Raw genomic sequence first — 11,392 nt, 5'->3', positions numbered from 1 at the left:
CAAAAACCTTAATTTATTTTTGACTGAAGAAAGAAAGACATTAATATCTTGGATGACGTGGGAGTGAGTAAATTATCAGGAAATTTGTATTATGAAGTTAAGTAATACTTTGAGAAACATGACATGGAGAACCTTACTTGCCCGTTTCAATTGGATTCACAGGCTCTATTCCAAAACCTTGTGAGCTGCCTTCTAATGCACCACCTGGTATTGAACTTTATAAGTGACTGACTTGAACGCTCTACCTGATGCATTACTTTATGCACAGGGGAATCTGTGCTCAAAAATGATGATACCTTAAAATGCTGCCTAGGCAGGTAGTTCCCTAAGTTCTGGACCAGAGCCATAGAGCTACCCTATTAACATGTACTGTATCACCCTCTTTTGCCCTTACCCTGAAGTCAAACTACAGCAAATGTTTAGTTTTATTTGCTATTATTTTGTTCAATTTAAGATGCCCACCACAGTCTTGATGTGTATTAACCGCACCAAAAATAAACATTGAAACCAAAACTCTCAACTTGTGTTGTCGTTCAGTTGTCTGTAGAGTCTTTACATGGCACTGTCACCGCCTGTTGTAGAAAACATTTTAAAGTGCAGTTTTACACAGAAACGAATGAAACGTTTTGACAGTTTTTTTAAAATGAAGTTCACTCACACAAGTTGCTCTCTGCAATTCTACTAACTAAAAGTAACTTTGCAACTACATGTCAACTAACTCTGATTAGAGTATTAGTAGACTGTTAGGGTTCGGTTTAGTAGAATAAGTTGACATGTAGTTGCAAAGTTGCTTATAGTCCGTGGAATATCTGTTTGGAGCATCAAAATAAAGTTTTTGCAGATATTACGCAGACAGTCTACTAATACACTAATGACGGCTAGTTTACATGTAGTTGCAATGTTACTTATAGTTAGTAGAATGTCTAAAGTGGACCATCGAAATAAAGTGGTACCAGAATGTTTAGTCAGAACCTTAAAGTCCCCCTGTGGTGAAAATCAAATTTTTAATGTTGTTTATATGTCTATATGGTGTTTTTAATATGCTTTAAGACACACCATGTGTAAGTTCATAAGTCGACAGCATTGCTGAGTATTTTCTGCTTAAAACTGCAGTGAACCAAAGACAGTCTCAAAAACACGGTTTGAAATCGCTGGTGTTTCTGACGCCACAAACGACCTTGTAACCAATCAGATCAACGTGTGATCGTCAACCAGTGGATCTCTGAGCTGAGTGAGTGAGTGGAGGCGGGGATCATCTGCATATTCATAGAACTGCGTATACTAAATGAGGCAATGGTGTCGAGTTACATTCAAGCTATTTTAAGGCATGAAGAAACCTTAAAGGAGAACTCCGGCGCAAAATGAACCTTTGGTCTAATAACACATTGTTACCTAGTCAACCGTTATCTGAGATTTGTTTTCATGATTATCGAATGTAAATAGTTTTATCTCTAAAAACAGTTTAGCCTATAAAGCTAGTATAACGGTAGTATATTGGGCATAGATCAATGACAAATAAAAATCGCTTGTTAATACCACTAACAAGGCTCAAAATAGCCCCACACTAACACGGTAGCATAATGAGGCTCCCTACCTTCAAACCGAAGCATTGAGAACTTTGTCAGTGTCCAGACAGTTCAATAAGAAGATATTTTAAACATACAGTCAACTTCGTGTATACAGGCAGAAGCCATCTTTGAAATACAGCCTTTACCAGTCGATCTACGAACGCCGATCCAAGCCTGCTGTTCGCGCTCACCTTATCATTCTCACCAGCGCACTTGGATCGGCGTTCGTAGATCGACTGGTAGAGACTGTATTTCAAAGATGGCTTCTGCCTGTATACACGAAGTTGACTGTATGTTTAAAATATCTTCTTATTAAACTGTCTGGACACTTACAAAGTTCTCAATGCTTCGGTTTGAAGGTAGGGACCCTCATTATGCTACCGTGTTAGTGTGGGGCTATTTTGAGCCTTGTTAGTGGTATTAACAAGCGATTTTTATTTGTCATTACACTATGCCCAATATACTAGCGTTATACTAGCTTTATAGGCTAAACTGTTTTTAGAGATAAAACTATTTACATTCGATAATCATAAAAAACAATTCTCAGATAACGGTTGACTAGGTAACAATGTGTAATTAGACCAAAGGTTCATTTTGCGCCGGAGTTCTCCTTTAACAGTTGGTTCTGCAGTCTATCTCTTTCACTCCTCTGCGTGAGCCAGTTGCAAAATGAAACTCATCCATTTTTCATTAAAATGACCTTGCGGGATACAGACGTGACCTCTGCATAATCTACTATCCAAGGTCCAGAGAGCAAGAGAGGGAGAGAGAAAATACTGAAGTATTACATTCAGGATTCAAAGAAAGCCTCTCATTTGGCCACAATGCACCTTATTTTTTTAAGTTTACATAATGCGTAGTGTTTTTCTGCGACTACAAATGTACATAGCAACTTGCAACCAAAAACAGCCAACAGTTAGGATAATGAAATATGTTACCTAGCAGAAGAATTGTTTATTCTGATTATTAACAATAACTTTATCTATTTATTTCACATTACTTAAAATTCTTATTGGATACGCCATGTTTAAAGATTTGTTGTCAGCTTCTTGGGAACCACAAACCATAGTTTGGGAGTTAGACCCCAACTCTAAACCATTGCACCCCAGATAAACCAACCCAATGGGGAAATGATTGTCTTAATCACTCAGGTGCTTTAACAAACAGCTAAATAGATTTATTATATATAGACAATGCTATGAAATATGCTTTGTTTGGCCATAAGCAGTATAATGACTCACATTCCATCTCTTCATAATAAAAACTAATCTTCTCCTCACAAAATATATTTATATATTACAGAAAGAAATATCACTGCTCTGTTTGCAAGATACTAAACTTTAAGGAGAACCACACAAAATGATTTACAGTCACAAACTGTACAGCAGAGGTGTGGGACAGCAGGGTAAGCAAGAACATAATAAAGTGTAGATATATTTGGTGTATATACATTTCTGTAAAGAGTTTAAAAAAAAAAAGTAAGTGGAATGTAATATTTTTTTCGGTGGGACATACAGTGGTGGCAAAACACACATTTGGACACTCGAGTCACACTTTTTGAATGTCTTTGAGTTTGAATGTCACTGGATTAAAAAACTAAATATCAAACCAACACAAAATGATGCTGGAGGTTTTCTGAGATATTTATTTAAATGACTTTTAGGGTGTTGGGTTCGCTTGGTCTGGACCAAAAAAAAAAAAAGGGTTCAGACGGCAGAGTTCACTATTATTCAAATGAACTGCACTAACAGAGCAATCGCTCCAGAGTTCGGTTTAATACAACCAAACAAGTGTGAACACAGCCTTGACCAACTACTATGAAATTTACCATTTTCATTTGAAGCCTGAAAAACTTGTAAAGTGTTTTGCTTTTAAAATGTGCTTGTGGTGTCTTCCTTTACAAAAACTGGCATATTTGGACTTTTCTAAGTGTGTCTTAAGTGTCCGAATAGTTTTCAGGGCCACTGTATCATTCAGAGAATACACTTTTAATATGAGAGACTCACATATGAGAGACATTCATTGAATATTAAGAAAAAAGAGAAAGCCGAGAGAGAATGGGCTAGGAATATATGCTAACACAGAGAGGAAATCATGCACATGGCTAGTTATTTTTACTCAAAAGGCTTTTCAAGCTTCTCTCCACAGCTTCGTCTAATTCCTCCTCAAGCTCTTCTTTTTTGGACATGGCCAGTTTGGACTGGTAGTCCCTCACCACTTGGTCTATGTAAGGAGCACTTTGTGTGCCGTGCAGCATGACGGTCCACTCTTTCAGCAGGCCGTTCTGCGGGGTTTCTCCCTGGAAGCCCACCTCCAGCCGCCAGGTTCCTCGGGGGTCCTCGCCCCACGTGTGTGTGGTCATGAAGGGCCATTTGTCGAAGCCCACCTTGGCGTCGTCGTCCCGGGGCCGGCGGCTCAGCAGGATGGACTTGGTGCCCATGGGTGAAGTCATGTTGACGTTGAGATCTCCGCGGCGGCTGGCGTTGACGGTGATGACGGCCTGAACGTGCTCCAGATACCGGACGAAGTTGTCCTTTCCCTGGCAGGCATCGGTTGTGATGCTCAGCACCAGTTTGTTCCCCGACTGGATTTTACTGCACAAAGAAAGAGAGCGAGATATTGTAAAATAAAAACAAAAAAACTGGCATTTAATATTGCTAGCAAGCCAGAGGCAAAAGATTAAACAATTGTAAGCTATGATGTTGGGAGATACTGTCTAACTGGCTTGTTTACAGACAACAGATGATGTTTTATCAGGTGCACTATACGCTAACATCGGCTGATATACTGTATACACAGCTCACGCTAACAGCGGCTCATATACTGTATCCACAGCTCACGCTAACATCGGCTGATATACTGTATCCACAGCTCACGCTAACAGCGGCTGATATACTGTATCCACAGCTCACGCTAACATCGGCTGATATACTGTATCCACAGCTCACGCTAACAGCGGCTGATATACTGTATACACAGCTCACGCTAACAGCGGCTGATATACTGTATCCACAGCTCACGCTAACAGCGGCTGATATACTGTATCCAAAGCTTACGCTAACAGCGGCTGATATACTGTATCCAAAGCTCACGCTAACAGCGGCTGATATACTGTATCCACAGCTCACGCTAACAGCGGCTGATATACTGTATCCACAGCTCACGCTAACAGCGGCTGATATACTGTATCCACAGCTCACGCTAACAGCGGCTGATATACTGTATCCAAAGCTCACGCTAACAGCGGCTGATATACTGTATCCACAGCTCACGCTAACAGCGGCTGATATACTGTATCCACAGCTCACGCTAACAGCGGCTGATATACTGTATCCACAGCTCACGCTAACAGCGGCTGATATACTGTATCCACAGCTCACGCTAACATCGGCTGATATACTGTATCCACAGCTCACGCTAACAGCGGCTGATATACTGTATCCACAGCTCACGCTAACAGCGGCTGATATACTGTATCCACAGCTCACGCTAACAGCGGCTGATATACTGTATCCACAGCTCACGCTAACAGCGGCTGATATACTGTATCCAAAGCTCACGCTAACAGCGGCTGATATACTGTATCCACAGCTCACGCTAACAGCGGCTGATATACTGTATCCACAGCTCACGCTAACAGCGGCTGATATACTGTATCCACAGCTCACGCTAACAGCGGCTGATATACTGTATCCACAGCTCACGCTAACAGCGGCTGATATACTGTATCCACAGCTCACGCTAACAGCGGCTGATATACTGTATCCACAGCTCATGCTAACAGCGGCTGATATACGTGCTGAAACTCCACAGGACCTTTAGGCGAGCTAAAAGCATTTCAACCGAGACAAATGTTATGCTCTTCCATAATCACTTCTCTGGAACAATGGAGACATACAGTACACAACATCCACAAAGTCCTATATCTCAACTCGTGCGTTTTATAAACAATTCTGGTTTTGATTTGATTATTTCCAGAGGTGGACAGTGGTGAAGCATTTTTACTTTACTATCTGTACTTTATCAGGGTGTTTTTCTTTGGAAAACCTTTACTTCATTCCAAAGCATAATGTTGTACTTTTTACTGCACTACGTTTCATAAATAAAAGTCCATGATGCAATTGTTTTTACCTTTAATACTTAAGTACATTAGAAATGTAGTACTTTCTTACTTGTGCTCAAGTATAACTTTAAGAAAGTACTAGATTTCCAATGTACTTAAGTATTAAACTAAATTCAGTATGAAACGTATTGCAGTAAAAAGTACGACATTATGCTTTGGAATGAAGTAAAAGTTTTCCTAAGAAAAACACTGATAAAGTACAGACAAGTACAGAGCAAAAAATACTTGACTACTGTCCGCCTCTGGTTATAAATAAGACTTTAGTTCTCTCAGCTCTCTGAGTTTTGAAAAATGAAAATCCATTTAATTTCCCCAATCTGAAGTATTTCAGTCTAAGTGAATATATTCTATAAAGAGAAAAATGTAGGACTTGCTTTTCTTGCTATTATACAATAGAACTAATTATGAAATGACATATGTGCTATTTAAGTGAGATTAGAAAGCACTCTTAAGTTCAACTAATTGTGTTTTGTATACATTTAATTTTAAACTAATACATTTTCATTTTTCATTTCATTAAGTGTCCAAAAACATTACATTCAGTTCGCTCTGAAGTATATTCTTTAAAAGTGTATTATTTCCGTAGTAATTACTCTTTTCAAGTGTGCTTTATTTGTACAAGGGTTAAGAAAGAAAACTGGGTCAGTTAATATTTCACATTGATTTTAAACCCTTCTGCAGACTTTCCCAATCAATCAGCGCAGAAGAAAAAGTCAGAAGATTGGCTGTTAGATCACACTAATGTTCCCAGTGACATTTACAGAGTTAATATTAATTCAGCGACATTACCTAATAAACAAGTATGAATGTAAAGACCTCTCTGGCCATAATGGATAGGCATCAGGCTCAGACAAATGTGTTTCGCTTCAACTACAGAAATCTCAAATAAATAATCACCAAAATTAGTATCGGTTAGGAGTGTAACGAGACCCTCACGTCACGATTCGACACACATCACGACACTGAACTCACGATACGATATTATTGCGATACTCCAAGATATTTGATAAAAGGTTAACAAAAACATTACTGTTGATTAAAATGCTAAATTATATTACGTTGTGTGTGTAAACTAATATCTTGAACTTGGTGCTGGAAACCCAAAGCACAGGACAATAGAGACACCAGAATAACAATATTCATGATTCTGAAGCTGAAAATACTGAATTATTTTAGACGAATTTGCTTTCTCTGTCACTGACTAGATATATTTATAATCAGAGTTGGGTAAGTTACTCAAAAAAAGTAATCCACTACAAATTACCAATTACTACTTTAAAATTGTAATTTGATTACATTACTGATTACTGCATGTAAAAAGTAATCTGATTACTAATTACTTTACTTTCAAGTTACTTTGAAAACATATTAAAACTACACAAAAATACACTACAAAGTGAAACTCAGTTCTTTCCGTATTTAATTGGGCGAGCTCTGTGGACCCATAGACTATTATGTCTATGTGTGGACCTCCCCCCCTTCTGCCCGCGAGTCGTCAGGGAAACGGGCCAGCCCGCTGTAGTGCCGCGCCGTTAAAGCGCCGTACTCAGCGGGTCCCCGAGCCTTCTCCAGCCCGTTAAAGCTCGCCGGTGCGCCTGCCAGCTTCACCAGCTTCACTCGAGTCGCTCACTAACGGACAACGGCCGCCGCGCGCCGCCGCTTCCGCCTTTAATGACGACGAGATAGCTGCATCTGTAGAGAAGGACCGCAGCTAGCTTTCTTTACGTTATAAGAAAGCTACCCCGCCCCCGCCCCCCGTAGACGTCTGCGTCCATTTTAGCAGCCGCGTTCTCCGGTAATTCATTAAAGCGCATGCTCATTAACTGACGCAGCCGCGCCAAACGTGATTAGAAATGTATTTTACTTAATATGTTTTCTTAACAATACATTTGTAACGTAAGTAACTTAATTTTATTGACATTAGTAACTGTAATCAAATTACATACATTTTAAATGTAATGAGTTACATTACTGCGTTATCACGAAATGTAATTACACTACAGTAACGCGTTACTTTGTAACGCGTTATACCCAACTCTGTTTATAATAAATTCGGCCACTTTTACTGGTAACATCAGACATCTGGCATTATCAGGACACACAAATATCCCCCCATTGCATTATTATACATTATATTCAACATCATATATAGTAGTTTAATGTAGTACTGACACTAAAACTATGAAAACTTGAATTTTTCCCACACACAGTAATATTCATTCTGGGTGAACTATCACAATACATATTGATGCATTTTTGTATTGCGAATCTGCGCTATATTGTGACACGATATATTGCTACACCCCTAGTCTCTGTGCAAGAGCTTGAGCTTTAATGCACAGCTTCAGTTTTCATTTCATTTCATACATTTCCAGTTCTACCATTCTGATCTTCTGCCATTTCAAAACAAGCAGCAAAACTGGGCCATGGAAAACAGTGATTATATGTTCCTCTATTTTCAATGGCACAGCCTCATGATGCCAACAATTGGTTTGTCCAGATGATGTGTTTTCCCTCTTTGTTGAGGCGCGAGCACAAAGGCCCGGCGCTGCGGACTGGCTGTTCTGATGATAACAGCGGAGGACTCGAGCGAGTGGCTGTAAAGTGGATGTAATGGCATTATCAGAGGCAGGTCTCCCAGTCTGGCCATTACAGCGCTCAGATTAGTGGGAGTGTGTGTGTGCGCGTCAGTCTTTGAGAGGCTAGTGTTTCCCGGGAAACTAGTCGATAGAAATATCCAGAGGCCACACAAGAGGACACAAGGGTGTGGGTGTGTTCGGTGCATAAAGACGAGACAACGCTTATTAAAAGGAAACATTAAGGAGATGTAAGGTTCTAGACATCTTTAGCACACCAATCTCACACAGCTAACATCCAACGGGAAGACTTTCTTGTTAATCAGGTTGTTGGCAACTATTTCGGTAACACTTTACAATAAGGTTCATTAGTTAATGCATTAACTAACATGAACTAACCATGAGCAATACATTTGTTACTGTATTTGTTAATCTTTGTCAACGTTAGTTAATAAAAATAAAGCTGTTCGTTTTTCGTTCGTGTTAGTTCACAGTGCATTAAGTAATGTGAACAAGATTTTATAAAGTATTAGTAAATGTTGAAATTAACATTAACAAAGATTAATAAATGCTATATGCGTGCAGTTCATTATTAGTTCATTTTTAATTATGGGCATTGTTACGTGCTAGCATTTTTGTCCCTCCCCTTTACTTTATTGGTTGCTGCATTTCTCCTTTCTGCTGTTGGTTCCTTTCTGTTTTCCCGCTCTCTGCTATCCTTGAGTTTGTAGGTGCTGCTATTGGTCGGAGACCACCAATCATCGGCTGTGGTTCAGGATTTAAGGCACTCTGAAGATCGGAAGAGGAGGAGTTTCTGGAGTGTTTGTTGGCTCATGCTACTGTTGTTGAGAAATACTGACTTTGTTGTGGTTCGCTTGCGTCCTTATTTGATTGTGTTTTCTTACTAGAGGACTTTTTGTCTGCACCAGCCCGGAGAGCAGAGGAAAGGAAAGTACGTCGCGTGACCTACATCTTACATGCACGCAGGGTTATAATAGTTAGACACACTAGGGAAGGAACTGTGTAATTTTTGTTTGGGTAGTTAGTGAAGTTTTAGTTATGGCGTGTTAAGCACTGAAGAATTCTTTATTTTCTGGTTTTGTTTTCAGTGAGTTTGGGGCTAAGTTAGTGTGTTTTGGTTTTGTTATTTTGTTTGTTTAGCGCCGCTCATTTTCTTTCTCTCTGTGGCTTATTTCAATTCTTATTTTTCAATGCTTTTGTGTCTTTAGCTGTTATTAAGTTTATTTGTTTGTTTTTATTTATGTAAACTATAACGTTCGTGTTGGAAATAAAGCGAACCACCTGCTTGGAGTAATTTGTTGTCTTGGCGTCATTCACCCACAGTAACTTACTCCCCAGAGACCAAAACTATAGGAGTCTGTTTTCAATTTTATTATGTAACTTACGTCCTCCTCATACCTCTATGCCACCTGAGGACGTAACAGGCATCATTCATAAAACATAAATGTAACTATTGTTACGTTAATTAAATGCAGCAATTTACATAAGAAAGTACATGGAACACGAAACAAAATGCCCATGTTTTGTGTAGTTTACGGCTGCGCAATCGTTCTACCCGAGAACAGGGAGAGGGGTACCAAGGATTGTCGTTCACAAAGGTGAAAAATGTAAAAAGCTCACAGAACAAAAAGTGTATGTTAAACGTACGTCTGCGGTCGGGAGGAGCAGAGTCTGCTAATGCCCGTGTCTGCAGCGACCACTTCGTCTGAGGTATGTTAGCTAGCTAACTTAAAGGGATAGTTCACTTTGAAATTAATTGGTCTATGGTCACCACCTCAAAGAGCATGCACAGAGAAGTCCAAATTAAACATGATTTAATGACTCGTAAATGTAAGTACACATTGATGGCCTAAGACACGAAACGAGCGGTTTGTGTGAGAAAACGAACAGTATTTATATCGTTTTTACCTCTTGTAACGCACAGACCGAAGCGCCGGCGCCCTCAGATCACTTGGACGTGGCTGTGTTTACAAGAGGTAAAAACGATATAAATACTGTTGGTTTTCTCACACAAACCGCTCGTTTCGTGTCTTAGGCCATCAATGTGTACTTACATTTACGAGTCATTAAATCATGTTTAATTTGGACTTCTCTGTGCTGCTCTTTGAGGTGGTGACCATAGACCTGCATGACTGACAGACAAGAACGGTTTGACCTAAAATATCAAAATTGAAACTACTGCGGAAACAAAGACATCTACATCTTGAATGCCCTTGAGGTAAGCTAACACATATCAAAAATTAATTTCAAAGTGAACTATCCCTTTAACTTACTTGGTTTTTGTGGCTGTGTTTGTATAGCATTAGGTTGTCATTAAACGCTCATTTACTTAGTAATGATTATTAAGTTACCGGTAGTTTAATATGAACTTCATTGGTACTATTTAGGCTGCCCTAGTACTTTGAGTGACGTAGTGTCGGTAGACTGGGCTCCGACGGTCAAACTCGGTTACCAAAAAACTAAGCCCAAATCAGAGGCGTCTCTTCAGCGAGAGCAGAGGGTGAAGCTCAAGGAAGAGCAACAAAGACTGTTGAATGTGCAGAGGCTATGTGTGATCTCCAACAGACAGCTGAGACTGACGGCAAATATTGAAGTTCTACCGAAAACTCACTCATCTTTATTGGGTACGGGTCACGTCCAACATGTCTGGTAATTAACTCCTTGTATCGATGTCTTGAAACTGGATCTAAAACCGTACAATACGGACTCTCTGCAACGGTTTCCTCCATAGACGTCTTCTCCATGTTTACTTCCTGCCCTCCGTCTAAACTCGCGCCTCATCATAATCACGTGACTGAAACCCAGCAATTCACTGCCATTATAAAGCTTGGAAGAGCCAGGACATTTTTTATTATAACTCCTGAGAGAAGAATGATGACTTGAGGATGAGTAAACTATCCTAAACTACTAGTAAACTATGGGTGAACTATCCCTTTAATTGCTATTTTTGAATTGTGCCTCGGCCAGAACTCCCAGCAGTGTTATAGGTGTGATACGGGGGTTGACACTTCGTCGATGGGGTTTTGACAAGGACACCTACATGAATAAGAGCACACACACACACACACACACACACACACACACACACACACACACACACACAC

General features: G+C 39.8%; 1 protein-coding gene across 1 annotated transcript in view; it reads right to left on the bottom strand.

Moving 5' to 3' along the window:
• Positions 1 to 3,663: 3,663 nt before the first annotated feature.
• Positions 3,664 to 11,392, bottom strand: part of pcsk2 (proprotein convertase subtilisin/kexin type 2) — a 74,309-nt gene continuing 66,580 nt past the window's right edge. Inside the window, exon 12 of the mRNA XM_056270168.1 lies at positions 3,664 to 4,162. Within this exon, the coding sequence (XP_056126143.1) occupies positions 3,673 to 4,162 (490 nt within the window). The 3' untranslated portion in view covers positions 3,664 to 3,672. The remainder of the gene's footprint in view (positions 4,163 to 11,392) is intronic.

Source organism: Rhinichthys klamathensis, unplaced genomic scaffold, assembly GCF_029890125.1.
Source record: "Rhinichthys klamathensis goyatoka isolate OS25496 unplaced genomic scaffold, OSU_Roscu_1.1 h1tg000298l_1, whole genome shotgun sequence".
In the NCBI taxonomy this organism is placed as follows: Eukaryota; Metazoa; Chordata; class Actinopteri; order Cypriniformes; family Leuciscidae; genus Rhinichthys; species Rhinichthys klamathensis.
This window is presented reverse-complemented; position numbering and strand designations above follow the sequence as displayed.